A 14,485-nucleotide genomic window follows, 5' to 3' on the forward strand; every position below is an offset into this window, starting at 1 on the left:
TGATTACCAGGCCGCGATACGCTGCGATGCCTCAGACCCCCGGGTGAATTGTTGATTTGAGTAATGCCCCTTTCACTGAATTCACTAAGGTCCCGCACATGCTTTTATCATTCTCCCCCATACATCGCATTCAGAGATCTGAATAGCACAACGGGCATTATCCATTAAAGTGCGAGGGCATGCGAGTTGGCAACGGCAGCCAAAAGTCCAACTCGCAAATTCACTAAATCCCACTCGCAACGTAAAAACTCGCACACACTCACACGCAGGAGATGCGAGTATCAGAGAGTATTCGATAGTTTGCGAGTTTCCCTGGGGCTTTAAATGCGAATTCCCCCCCCTACTACTTTAAAATATATAAATAAATAGATAAATATCCTAAAGTGAAATAGGGGTGCAGGGGGGTAAATAAATAATTTCCCTCCCTTGCTAATGGGGGTGGATGAATGGAGGCCTGGCGACATCGTTGTCACCCCAGTGAGCAGAAGCTGAGGGGAGTTAAAATAGAAAGGGCACCGACCCCATCTTATGCCCCCTCGCTCTCTGTACTGCGGGATGAAGGGGGTTAAATAAAATAACATTGAAAAAGCAAAAAATAAATAACCTCCCTCCCCTCAGTCCTTCTGGTAGGGAGAGGTGAGGTCCATCCAGGCACCTTCTGTGAGCCATAAGGCCGGTGCTACCCCGACTGCTGCCTATTTATTTTATGTGTTTTAGCCCAAGTGGGGTTAGTTTGCAAGTTTCAGGTGATGACATGCAAGGTCAAGTGGCAGGCACTCACACAGTCTTTAAAACAGGTCACAGATGTCACACCTGCCCCTGGGTATACGCATTTTGGGGGCATGGTCTCTGTGTCCCTGCCGTGGAGCAGCGCACAGCAGGACTGTTCGTCCTTTGCCCCCGCCATGCCGACAGCGTGTAGTTCCAGGTAGCACCACTTTCTCAGCTAATGCTACAAAACCACAATTGTTCAGTGATCAGTGAAGCAAACTGTGATCCTTGTCTGACCACTAAACAAGCACAGGCACGTAGCTGCGCATGATCACACACACACAGTGCTTTCTCCACCGTCCGTTACTATGTTGGCCAGGCGCTGGCTGGGTTCTACGCTATGCCCAGCAGAGAAACAGTGAGGATACAGGGAGGATGGGTCAGGAGCTTCAATGTAACATTAAACTGAATAGTTGTGTCAGGGGTGTCCAACCTGTAGCCCTCCAGCTGCTGCAGGACTACATCTCCCATAATGCTAAGGAGCTGGCTGAGGATTATGGGAGATGTAGTCCTGCAGCAGTTGGAGGGCTGCAGGTTGGACACCCCTGAGCTATGTCAAAGGAAACTTCCTGATGTGACTGTTCCTTTAAAACAGCCCCAGCTGGGTATGATCATGGCGTACACCGTGTGTTGGAGGCGTCTCCGCTATCTCCATCCGCTATCTCCATCTGCTCTCACATCCAGGGATTCCCAGGGGGTGCAGCAACCCACCTGGCACCGCGGCAAAAAGGGAGAAATTAAAGAGGCATCAATCAGGACGCAGGACATGGAATCTTCCCGCTTTCTAAGAACCTCCTGATGCTCTAATGCCTATTTCTGGCCATTTACACCGATACAATGAATCCACCTGGACGATAACACAATGGTAACATGCGATCGGTGAAGTCCAACAGCGCAGGGCGCTCGGCCACTCGAGTGTCTTACTTGCTTTGTGTCAGGTCGACCACGATGAGGTCCTTCTCGAGAAGCACCGCCACGGCGTACGGTTCCTGGAATTCTGAAAGCAAAAAACAAGGAACGCAATTCTTAAGCTTTCGGTAAAATCAGCAGCGGGACTGAGGTCACCATCTAGGGACTTCTAAAACGGCTCCCAAAAGTGGGGCTAAAATGTGTGTATTTATAACTAAAAAGGAGAAAGCAATCATCCTCTGGTGGAGACATGTTTCCCGAATCCCTGGACGTGGCATTAGTGAGAGTGAATGAAGGCTAATGGGTGATGACACGGACTCGCTCATTTAGGCCGTCACTGATAATTTCACATCCCCCGTGCAAATCACTCGTCCCCCGCCACCTCTTACTGTCATTCAGTTCCATTTCTCTGATGAAACTAAAGAGGCCAGATATGAGATAATGATCATTATTCACCCTGGAGATACAGGTAGCGGGGGTCTGTATCCCCAAACCAGTAAATTGGGGCAGAAGGACAGAGACTGCGCCCCCTACTGGCTTCATGCTGCTCTGCTTGCCTCCGTGTAGGCTTCAGCGGTTTCAACGACCCTGCGAGCAAACAGGAGCGAGCCTGGCCAGGGACAGGTAGAACGCTTTCATTCTTTCAGCACTTACCGTTGGGGTACGGGGTTTCGCAGAGCGTTATGAAGTCCACGATGGGATGGTCCATCTCCAGCACAGTGATGGCTTTGCCATGCATGATGGTCAGACTTGGCCTCCTGCAGGCTTTATCATACGACAAGCCGCCAGAGAAAATAACGAAGGGTTCGCTGGAGGAACACACGAGACATGGACTAAGTTACTTGTGCATGGACAGACGCAACAAACACCCTTATTACTAGAGGAATTCATTTAAACCTTAAATAGAACACTTGGGCTAATCGACGGGACAACAGGGCCAAGTTTGAGTTCTTAGAACTCCAGCCAATTATGCAGACCGATTGATACAGAAAATATCTAACAATGATGTAATAATTTGACAAAACTTTGGCGCGTGGAAGGAGTCCATCCCATAACTTATATGAATAAATGGTCTGGGCCATACCAATATGCTGCAGGATACAGGGGGACATATGGTCTGCAACATTGTTACTCGTAAAACTAAGCTGTGTATCTGGGGTTTGTTAGTGTGTGGTGGTGCACAGTGTGTTATTGTGTTAATGTATGTGTGCGTTAGTATTTGGAGTCTGCATGGGGTTGGTGTGAGTGTGAGTATGATCAGAGTATGATCCCTTTCTTGTAAGAAGAAATAACAAATGTAACACAGAGAAAAACCCCACAAAACATAATATGACTAATATAATAAATAAATGTGTATATTATTGTATGTTTAAAAGCCCCCAGAACGTATCTGTCGGTTATATAGGATAGTTTTGTAGCTGCCCCCAGTCGGTGCCCTCATTCTATTTTAAACCCCGGCTGCTGTTGCTTTGGGTGAGTTTTTATTCTCGTTTCTCCTGACCTTTTGTTTCATTGATTCTCTTTTTAGCTCTGCTATTTTAGGTATATAAATATTGTTAAAACGAAACATATGCATCAAAAGGTACGTTATAAAACAGATATACAATCGATTCAATGAGCAGATCACACACCAGGGGCAGGCAAAAAGCCCCCGGGTCCGAAATTCTTCAAGCAATTGCAAAAGCAGGAACTGTTAAGTGTTAGTGTGTGTTAGAGTGCGTGTAAATGTGTACGTTTTAGAGTGTGTATGTGTGTTAGAGTGTGTATGTGTGTTAGAGTGTGTATGTGTGTTAGAGTGTGTATGTGTAAATGCGTGTGTTAGAGTGTGTATGTGTAAATGCGTGTGTTAGAGTGTGTATGTGTAAATGCGTGTGTTAGGGTGTGTATGTGTAAATGCGTGTGTTAGGGTGTGATCCGCATGTCCCCAAAGTTGCATTCTAGTTAATGTCTGACATCACCTCCAGCTTTAACAAGTCATTGTAAATTTCTATGATGTCACTATTATTATCTTTCATTCATATACAATTTCCGCAGCGCTTCTTAGAGTCCTTACACATAAAGGGTCTGACGGAACTGGAAGCGACAGACTGACCCCGGTGGTTCGTTGGGTTAATAACACGGAGATATACCGCTAATTGGTTGGATATATGGGCGCTGTTACGTGTTTAGGATTCTTTTCACACAGAAGCGTTTGTTTAGAGGTTACATGACGTGACGGAGGACGGGTTATTCATTCCTACGCATTGTGTGATTTCAACGCACAGAAGGAACAAAGAAGAGAAGCCACTCGTTCAGATTACTGCGACGATCCCCCGCTCGGGATAAAGCATCACCCGCGCTGGACTCCTTCATCACTATCACCGCGCCGTATTGCACCGTTCCAGGGGGATTACCCGATTTAGGGGCTTGTTTAGAACCCCACTTAGCAATACAGGCTTTTACCCTACCTACCCTGTCTGGGATAAATGTTTTATTACTATGATCTATTTGAACCTTGGGACATTAAATAATTTTATCCTATATCCCCTACTAGAGGGTCAGAGGCTTACATGGAGGGGAAGGAAGTATTACTTTACTGAGAAAGTTGTAGATAAGTGGAGCAGCCTCCCAGCAGTGGTGGTAGAGGGTAATACAGTGAGGGGATTAAACATGCACGGGATAGACATAGACTAGACGGGGGGCCGGATGGGGCTTCTATCAGCTTATGCTTGAATGTTTATGTTTACACCCTAAGCACGGAGATCTTGTATTTAGGGACACGCGTGATTCGCTTACACGCTATTTGTATCAGGGGTTCCTGCCCAGGGCCGGCCTTTGGGGTGTGCGACCTGTGCGACCGCACAGGGCGCCACACTCCGGGGGGCGCCGCCGCGGGGTCCAACGCCGCCACCGTAGCGTACCGCTGCCGCCAGCAGCGTACCTAGCGGGGGGGCGGTCCGCACCGGGTACCGCTCATCAGGGGGACACCCGGCACCCCTCCAGAGACATACAGTAATGTCCGCCGCTGGAGGAGCAGGCTCGCAAGGGAGCGGTACCGGAGGTCTTTAACAGACCTCCGGCTCCCTTGAGTGATTTTAAGCCGGTTCAAGGATCTCCCTCTGTTAAAGACCTCCGATATCGCTCCCTTGTGATCCGCGCGGCAACAGCTGCTGTGCGCCGGGGTTTGTTGTCAGATCCCGGCGCACAACACTGAAGCCGCGCCCACCGCTGTCCGTGCCCTCTGACCCGGAAGAAGACAGAAGAACTGAAGAAGAGGAGCGAAGAGGAGGAAAAGGAGCTGTAAGGAGAAAAGAGGAAAGGTAGGAAAGCATTCAGTGAGAGTGGATTGGTATATATGTGTGGATTGGTATATGTGTGGATTGGTATGCATGTGGATTGGTATGTGTGTGGATTGGTATGTGTGTGGATTGGTATACGTGTGGATTAGTATGTGTGTGGATTGGTATGTGTGTGGATTGGTATATGTGTGGATTGGTATGTGTGTGGATTGGTATGTGTGTGGATTGGTGTATGTGTGGATTGGTATGTGTGTGGATTGGTGTATGTGTGGATTGGTGTGTGTGTGGATTGGTATGTGTGTGGATTGGTGTATGTGTGGATTGGTATGTGTGTGGATTGGTGTATGTGTGGATTGGTATGTGTGTGGATTGGTGTATGTGTGGATTGGTGTGTGTGTGGATTGGTGTGTGTGTGGATTGGTATATGTGTGGATTGGTGTATACGTGTGGATTGGTATGTGTGTGGATTGGTATATGTGTGGATTGGTATATGTGTGGATTGGTGTGTGTGTGGATTGGTATGTGTGTGGATTGGTATATGTGTGGATTGGTATATGTGTGGATTGGTATGTGTGTGGATTGGTATGTGTGTGGATTGGTGTGTGTGTGGATTGGTATGTGTGTGGATTGGTGTGTGTGTGGATTGGTATGTGTGTGGATTGGTATATATGTGGAGTGGTATGTGTGTGGATTGGTGTGTGTGTGGATTGGTATGTGTGTGGATTGGTGTGTGTGTGGATTGGTATGTGTGTGGATTGGTGTGTGTGTGGATTAGTATATGTGTGGATTGGTATGCGTGTGGATTGGTATGCGTGTGGATTGGTATGTGTGTGGATTGGTATGTGTGTGGATTGGTATATATGTGGATTGGTATATGTGTGGATTGGTATGTGTGTGGATTGGTGTATGTGTGGATTGGTATGTGTGTGGATTGGAATGTGTGTGGATTGGTATATATGTGTGGATTAGTGTATGTGTGGATTGGTATATGTGTGGATTGGTATGTGTGTGGATTGGTATATATGTGTGGATTAGTGTATGTGTGGATTGGTATATGTGTGGATTGGTATGTGTGTGGATTGGTATATGTGTGGATTAGTATATGTGTGGATTGGTATGTGTGTGGATTAGTATATGTGTGGATTGGTATATGTGTGGATTGGTATGTGTGTGGATTGGAATGTGTGTGGATTGGTATATGTGTGGATTAGTATATGTGTGGATTGGTATGTGTGTGGATTGGTATGTGTGTGGATTGGTATATGTGTGGATTAGTATATGTGTGGATTGGTATGTGTGTGGATTGGTATATGTGTGGATTAGTATATGTGTGGATTGGTATGTGTGTGGATTGGTATGTGTGTGGATTGGAATGTGTGTGGATTGGTATATATGTGTGGATTAGTGTATGTGTGGATTGGTATATGTGTGGATTAGTATATGTGTGGATTGGTATGTGTGTGGATTGGTATATGTGTGGATTAGTATATGTGTGGATTGGTATGTGTGTGGATTGGTATATATGTGTGGATTAGTGTATGTGTGGATTGGTATATGTGTGGATTAGTATATGTGTGGATTGGTATGTGTGTGGATTAGTATATGTGTGGATTGGTATGTGTGTGGATTGGAATGTGTGTGGATTGGTATATATGTGTGGATTAGTGTATGTGTGGATTGGTATATGTGTGGATTAGTATGTGTGTGGATTGGTTATAAGTGCGGATTGGTAAGTGTGTGAGAGTGATGGGTGTTATGCTGTACTATTTCCAATGTCTTTTTCATGATCTAATTATGCTCTAAAAGTACATCATAACTCCCATCACTCTATACTGTTCCATACAGAGCTGGGAGGCAGAGGCCTTGCACCCCCATCGCAGGACTCCTGAAAGGTAAGTGAACTTCAAAGAGGGAAAGGGTAGATAGTTAGGAGGGGGTAGATAGGGAGAAGGGAGTGAGAAGGGGTAGATAGGGCAGAAGAGAGTGAGAAGGGGTAGATAGGGCAATCATACTCCTATCATGCCAAGTCTGCGAGTAAATCCTTGAATCTGGGTATGCCTGGGCATGATAGGAATGTGATTGCTGTTAATCATATATATATATATATATATATATATAATATTGTTATTTAATTGTTTTGTCCTATTTTGGTGTGTTACTTACTTTAAATAAAAGTGTTAGATTTTTTATGGTGTTGGGGGGGTCATATTCGGTTTTGGCCAGGTAAATGTTGCACTTTCGGTTTCAGTCCAGAATTCGTTTCGGTGCATCCCTACTACTAAGCCAGACAATGAAGTGGTAGGCCTAGACCACATCAATGTTTGGCGTAGTATATAGTGATTGGGGTTTTGTTACAAGTTTTTATTCCTTTCTTTTTTTGGGATGGGGGGCGCCAGAGGAGTAGTCCACACAGGGCGCCAGAACACCTAAGGCCGGCTCTGTTCCTGCCCCAATTGCCTGTGTCATCTGGTGACATTTACCCGCACGCTGCCTTACGGGGGCGAAGATCATACCCATGTTTTAAAATGCTCTTTGGGCCGTGATACGTTATTTATATCTTTAACAAGTCAGCACAAGACATCTCCGGGGAAAACATTTTATGATCCGCCGCCAGGCCGCTATCAGACGGGGCGAGCGAGGCATTCGTGCGGTGATAAATTATCCGCCAGTGCGCTGCGTTCCTCGCGTTATAATTTGTTCCGTTTCTTGGGACCTGTATATATATATAAATATTTATTATATATATTATATATTTCTAGACTTGTATAACGGAAGACGAGGCCAAACCTTCAGGGCCGGCTTGTTTCTCGAAACACATGATGTGGAACAAAAGCATTCTGATCGATCGAGCTCCTCGCACCTGGAGCTTTCACTTAGAGACGGGTCTCTATTCACCGATGAGAGGTGCGAGTGAGGTCTGACGTCACTCTCCTATACAAGAGCTCTAATAGAGAGAGCGAGAGAGAGAGAGAGAGAGAGGGAGAGAGGCGTCTCTTGAGAACAAAGCCTTCTGTCTGAATGACGCAGGGAAGCGGCTCCCAATCCTTTTGATTTCTCCGAGAAGAGGTCATCTGGTTGTTTCTGGAGAGCTCCGCATAAAACACTCGCTGCCTCTTCCTACTTCATATTAATAAATTGCACAACTAAAAAAAAAAACATATTCTGCCGCGGATCCGGCTTGTAGCTGCCGTCTGCATTCATTTAAAGCGACGTCAGAAATCGGGGCGAAATCCAAGTGAAATGAGGAATAATGTGCGATGAGTGATGGGTTCTCTGATAACGGCGTCAGCGGGTCGAGACATCCGAGCACTCATTCTCCGGAATATCTTCCACGCCGCTATCTCGGGGAGTCCATGCTCAGGATATACGTGTACAGATGCACAGACGTGTTTTCTGGTATAGAGGATGCCCGCTGGCCCTGAAGCCACGCTTGGCTCTTATGGCTGGCACATAGAGTCAGCTATGGGGGCCGCGTATCAGTGCCGGCGGTACCTATAGCCTTCGCCCCTCTTACAATAGGAGATCATTCGGTGCCTTGCTTGATGGCAAAGAGCGGGTTAATCCACTCGATGTGCCTGTAGGTACTCAGCGCTCACAGAGGAATAATTACGGACGTCCATTAACCCTTCAACGCCAGCGCAGCACCTTATAGATAAATACCCCTGCAATCTGAGAACATTCATCATGCCCCATCTGTGGCAAATTCCCGCTAATACCCCAAACATGAGCTGTGGGGCTAATTACTGTTAATACACCTAAGAGGAGCCGTGTGGCAAATGAAGAAGTATTAATGCTATGTATCAACTATTAATACTGCCCATATAATATAGAAAGTGCAGCAAATTCATGCCTAACGTGGGCTAAAGGGGTACATTACTGATAATACCCCAATGTTCAACTCTGCCCACCCTGCAAGTGCTCAGGCAGTAGTATGCGGGGCGAGAATCTATGGGGCTTCTTTTGTTCTGGGAATACGGAGCCAACTAAAAGCAGCATCGCTGTAAACGCAATCATCTCACTCGCTGAGCCATTTCTGGCGGCCCTGCCGGAGTCCTTGAGTCCTTCTAGACTGTTGGAAACATTCGTTACAGAGAGAGACTGCGGAGTAAAAGCCATCGTAACGTTAATTAAATCTTATTTGGCTTCCAGGAGCGGAGACCCACCTGTTTTTACACGTTCTATATTCTACTTTTAGGATCGGTTTGCACGGTTCCGGTTTCCTCCCATCTCTTTGACTTTTCCCTGAAAGAAATAAAAATATGTTTTAAGTTAATGAAACATCATGAAATGTGGAATCCGTTATCAACAGGCGAGCCCACGATGGATGGTGGATAAGTGGAACGGCCTCCCAGCAGAGGTGGTAGAGGGTAATACAGTGAGGGAATATAAACACACATGGGATAGACATCCGGCTCCTGAATCTAAGACGAGACCAACGACTGATTAAGGTTTGAGACTTTACAGGAGATACAGGTGAGGACATGAGAGACCACATTGGGTTTGCCTGCCCTCGCCTGTAGCTCACACAATGTAATATTGCAGGCCCTTCTTAGTGAATAGACCCATAACTAAAGGAGCAGATGGTAGTTCTACCACTACCTGCTTACCCTTACATTGTGACACAGGGGCTGTACTCATATAATATGGAGTAAAACCAGAGGGAAAGAGGATTGGACACTGAAGGAAAGGAACATAAAGATCGGGTGTCAGAGAGAACAGATCCCTTCACTTTGTGAGAAATGTTAAGAAGAAAGAGGAGAAACAACGGCGTTCTGTTTCTACTCCGTGAGACGGATGATAAACTCTCCGGCGAGAAACCAAATTCTTGTCATGAGATGACATTACGGGGAAACGCGTTGGCGGAGACCAAAGAGACCCTGAGACAGAGATGTAACGGGAGACAGAGATGTAACGGGAGACAGAGATGTAACGGGAGACAGAGATGTAACGGGAGACAGAGATGTAACGGGAGACAGAGATGTAACGGGAGACAGAGATGTAACGGGAGACAGAGATGTAACGGGAGACAGAGATGTAACGGGAGACAGAGATGTAACGGGAGACAGAGATGTAACGGGAGACAGAGATGTAACGGGAGACAGAGATGTAACGGGAGACAGAGATGTAACGGGAGACAGAGATGTAACGGGAGATAGATGGAGCTCCTCGTACGAATGATGAGGTGGCTGCGGCGAGCGCTGCTCGATCATCCAGCGATAACGTCTCAGAATTACAAGAGAAATACACGGCCGGGAAGACTGTTTGACGGCGTCAGTGTCAGCGGGAGCGTTCGGCCGAACTTCGCGGGGATCTGTCACCGTCACGGCTCTCTCCATAACTAAATCTATTTATTAAAACCGCCTGCGGCGTTTGCTGAATCGATTCGGAGATATTTGCTGAGATCGGTGGCAGCCTGTGGCAGAACCAGCATTATCCGATCAACTCCCTGTCCTGTGGCTCTCTCTCGTCTTCTCCTCCCTCCACCCTTACAAAAGCTGCCTCAACCAATCAGCAACCATCAGCAACTTAAAGAGTTAAGTTCCCATCTCTTACAGAAGCCAAAGGGGTCTATTCACCAGAGTGCGAGTTCTTTCTAGGATTTTAAGATACCCATACCTTCCCATTAGCAGGGGATGGGGGGAGGGGGTTAATTAACATTCATGCGCATGGGGTGGGGGATCGTGGGTCCTTCCTTGGTTCTTAGGGGATCCTGACGACGCCCCATTTAATTTTTTTAATAATGTATTTCTTTAATTTATTGGGGGCAGATTTTTCAGGTTACAGCTGAGGGTATGAGTGTTCACATTAAACTTGCATGCCCTCGCCTATAACTTGGAAAAATGTAAGTCACTGGCACTCGGATACCCTCACCAACAACTCACAAATTATTGAATCTGCAAGTCGGTTTGCTAGGGTTAGCATGCGCAGGTATGACTGAGGTCAAATCAGAGCTTGACTCATCACTCGACTTAGTGAATAGACCTAAAAATGATTTAGTTGTCCAATCCACAGCGGATCGACTGATGATGTCCTTACCATGGGGAATAGTGACCTGGAAAGGCCGGCTGGGGTTCTTTACGTTCCACACGGACAGACTGCCATCTGAGTGACTGCACATGAACTGCCTCCCCTCGTGGTGCCAGCCGATGGAGTGAATAGCCTGCAAAACGGAAAAGTGGCGAGTTAGCACGCAATCTCAGCCGAGTGCGAGCCATCAGAGGGTTAAAAGACATCAAGGCAAAGCTCTGGTAGAATGGTTTGTTTCTGACCAATATCCCAAAGGCGCGGGTGAGTGCACTCAACTCTCAGAGTGATGACAGTATGTAATTTAGGAAGCAAACAGGGAATGAGAAGCAGCTCTGTCACTTATACATCAGAACACGGTGCGATACCTGTCACATAAACACATACGTGTATCTCACAAGCAAGCAGAACACTGCAGACTCACCATGTTTGAGTTAAAAAATCGGAATGTCACAATGTAAGGCTTACATGTAACATAAGGAAGTCATACGTTACAGAGAGGGTGGTAGATAAGCGGAACAGCCTCCCAGCAGAGGTGGTAGAGGGTGATACAGTTAATGTAATAAAGTTAATGACTCGTGATAAATAACAGAGTGGATCCAGGGGTTGGGTCGCCGATGGATGACTTAGCGTTATGATTTTCTGACGATAAGAAGCCGTGCTTTATTATCGGAAGACACAGAATTGTAAAAGTTAAATTGATTTAAAAAAATTCACTTAAATTCGAGTCAGGAGAGACTTTCTGAGTATCAGCCGTCGGGGGATTAAAGCATAAAAAGTGCATCGCTTCTAATTACAGACTCAGCTCAGAAACGAGATTTTATTAAGAAATACAAAATAAGGTTAAGGAACAACACAGAAATCTATTAATAAATGGTCCGGTGACGTGCCCCGGTACCTGCTGTCTGTATATATCATAAGGGTCACAGAGCTCGGCACGGACGGTGCAGGACGGGTGTATGATCCCCTTTATTGAAGTGGAGACGGTAAGAAGGGACTGGGCCTCATCCACGGGACAGGCCGCCGGTATCCAGGACATAGAAGGTCCCTCGGGGCGACAAACAGGGTTTATCTCATTTAAGTGTTTTCTGAAGAGTAGCCCATATGCCAAAAGCCCATCTGTCCTTCTAAACACCCCATTTCCAGGAAGAAAAGGGGGGCACTTCTGTCTTAGTGGGTGTGGTTAGAGGCTTGGCTGGGGCGGGGCTATTTGTGTAAACTGAGTTTAATTTATAAACTATTTCCTGCTGTTTCTATACACATTATCGGGGCTTTTAGGGCTGTAGAACCCTGCGATCCCCTCATACCCACCAAACATTCTGACCTCCTAGAAAAGAGGGGCATCAGGGGAGGAGAGAGGGGCATCGGGGGGAGGAGAGAGGGGCACTGGGGAATAAAGAGGGGCATCAGGGGAGGAAAGGAGGTAATCAGGGGATACAAGAGGGGCATCGCGGATTTGTGCTGCGTTTTACTTGTTCATCTACTAAATCATTATAAAGCTCCAATAAAATCTCCTGTGTTTCTGGAGCAAAGTCAAGTTTTTTTTACAGTCAGGGAAGTGGAGACATGGAATGCGCTGCCAATTGAGGTGGTCTTGTCAGATTTATCAAAATAAGCCTGATGCCTACAGGCATGTCTAATAATTTAACGTAACCAGAAGTAACGTCGGCCCCGGGGGAAATCGGACTGCCTTCGGAGTCGGGAGGAATTTGCTCACCGATATTGAATATAAATCTCTTTGGTTTTTTTGTTTGTTTTTCTTTCTTCTGGGAACGTGGAAGGGTTAAACCTGAAGCATGTTAATGGATTTTTCACACCTGGGAAACTATGTAACAATGTAAAGATCAAAGAAAATTCCCACCCCGTCCATTTAAATACCCAGGCAGCGAACGTATCTCTACCCAAATAACCCGTTACGGACCGGCTGGAAAACGGAATTTAGCGGAACTTGTTACTTTTTTTGTTCTTTTAATCTTCATTTTCCGGTAAATAATTTATTGTGTGAATCACTGCGAGGCTTTTAAGTGAAATGACAATAAATGCGTACAATTATGATATAAATCATTCATCTCCTCGCCGTGCGTCACAGAACCATCACAAAAGGTTATTCTGGAACAAACGGGGTCAGATAGGAATTATCCGTGCCGAGTCCATGCGCAAACCTTTACTCCGGGCTTAGGGGGGGGGCGGTATTACAGCCCCCCACGATACGGCAGACAGACTCTGATACTAATCACCTAAATAATACAAATAATCACTGAAAATATATTTAATAAGAGTGAGAAGTCATACAAACCCTGCAGCTGTACCAACAAAAGTAAGCAGAACATTCTAGTCATCCCCCGTGACGGCAAAAGACAAAGCGGGGGCCGCGGCAGCTGGTAACCGAGGCGCCGGGAAAACGCGTTATTTGCCCCCATGATAGTAGTTGGGATAGGGCGTGTGTGTGTTAGTGTATGGTGTTAGCGTGTGTGTGTGTGTTAGTGTATGGTGTTAGCGTGTGTGTGTGTGTTAGTGTATGGTGTTAGCGTGTGTGTGTTAGTGTATGGTGTTAGCGTGTGTGTTAGTGTATGGTGTTAGCGTGTGTGTGTGTGTTAGTGTATGGTGTTAGCGTGTGTGTGTTAGTGTATGGTGTTAGCGTGTGTGTGTTAGTGCATGGTGTTAGCGTGTGTGTGTGTTAGTGTATGGTGTTAGCGTATGTGTCTGTTAGTCAATGGAAGCGTGTTAGGGGTAAGCCTAGGGTTAGAGGTGCGAGGGAGAGAGTGTGTGCATGTGTTTGTGGTACAGTGAGTGTGTGTGTTAGTGTATGGTGTTAGCGTGTGTGTGTGTTACTGTGTATGGTGTTAGCGTGTGTGTGAACCTATAGTGGAAGGATGTTAGGGGTGAGCCTAGGGTTAGAGGTGCGGGGAAAAGTGGGAATGAGAGTGTGTGAGAGGAGAGTACGGTGTTAGAGTGAGTGAGTGGAAATGCTGTACCCTGGTGCCACTAACCCTAGGCTCACCCTGGATACATCTAATGTCATCATCGGCGATTGTCTCCTGCAGGGACAGCTGAACACGCAAAGAATTTAAATACATAATAACAAATGAATAAAACACTCGGCTGTAATAACTTATAAAGCACAAATGTGCGTTAGGACACGTCCACCAAAGACTGGGTCTGAAGAGGAACCCAATCCCGCAATAAAACGTGGATAAATAATTGGCTTTTTCAGACTAAATTAACCTCCGCATTCTAAGCCGTCCGTTTGATTAAAGGCTGGAAGTTATTACATCGCAAGTGCCTTTATCCGCCTCGATCGCGATGCGACCAGCTGGGGAATGATTGGCTCTATCGAAATAAAAGATAATAATAATAATCATATTAAAGTGTATGCGGGCGGGCGAGTCTTCTCTGCTCCCACGAGCTGGGGGTGAAGGCTCCGTCTGGCTGCTGTTTCCTGAGATGAGGGAATCACAAGAACCTCTAAGAATAATCCATTTAGTTCATTCTGTCGCATCAAC

At 46.3% G+C, this 14,485-nt stretch overlaps 1 protein-coding gene across 2 annotated transcripts in view; it reads right to left on the bottom strand.

The window, feature by feature from the left end:
• The window catches only part of LOC149280730 (syntaxin-binding protein 5-like), an 82,288-nt gene that overhangs the window by 27,650 nt on the left and 40,153 nt on the right, over positions 1-14,485 (bottom strand). For both annotated transcript variants that reach the window (XM_089500112.1, XM_089500111.1), the window contains exons 8-11: positions 10,995-11,118; positions 9,122-9,200; positions 2,335-2,489; positions 1,696-1,768 (exon numbers count right to left, since the gene is read on the bottom strand). In XM_089500112.1, the coding sequence (XP_089356238.1) occupies positions 1,696-1,768; positions 2,335-2,489; positions 9,122-9,200; positions 10,995-11,118 (431 nt within the window). The remainder of the gene's footprint in view (positions 1-1,695; positions 1,769-2,334; positions 2,490-9,121; positions 9,201-10,994; positions 11,119-14,485) is intronic.

Source organism: Sceloporus occidentalis, unplaced genomic scaffold (assembly GCF_023333645.1).
Source record: "Sceloporus occidentalis isolate IW3139 unplaced genomic scaffold, rSceOcc1.0.p SCAF_148, whole genome shotgun sequence".
In the NCBI taxonomy this organism is placed as follows: Eukaryota; Metazoa; Chordata; class Lepidosauria; order Squamata; family Phrynosomatidae; genus Sceloporus; species Sceloporus occidentalis.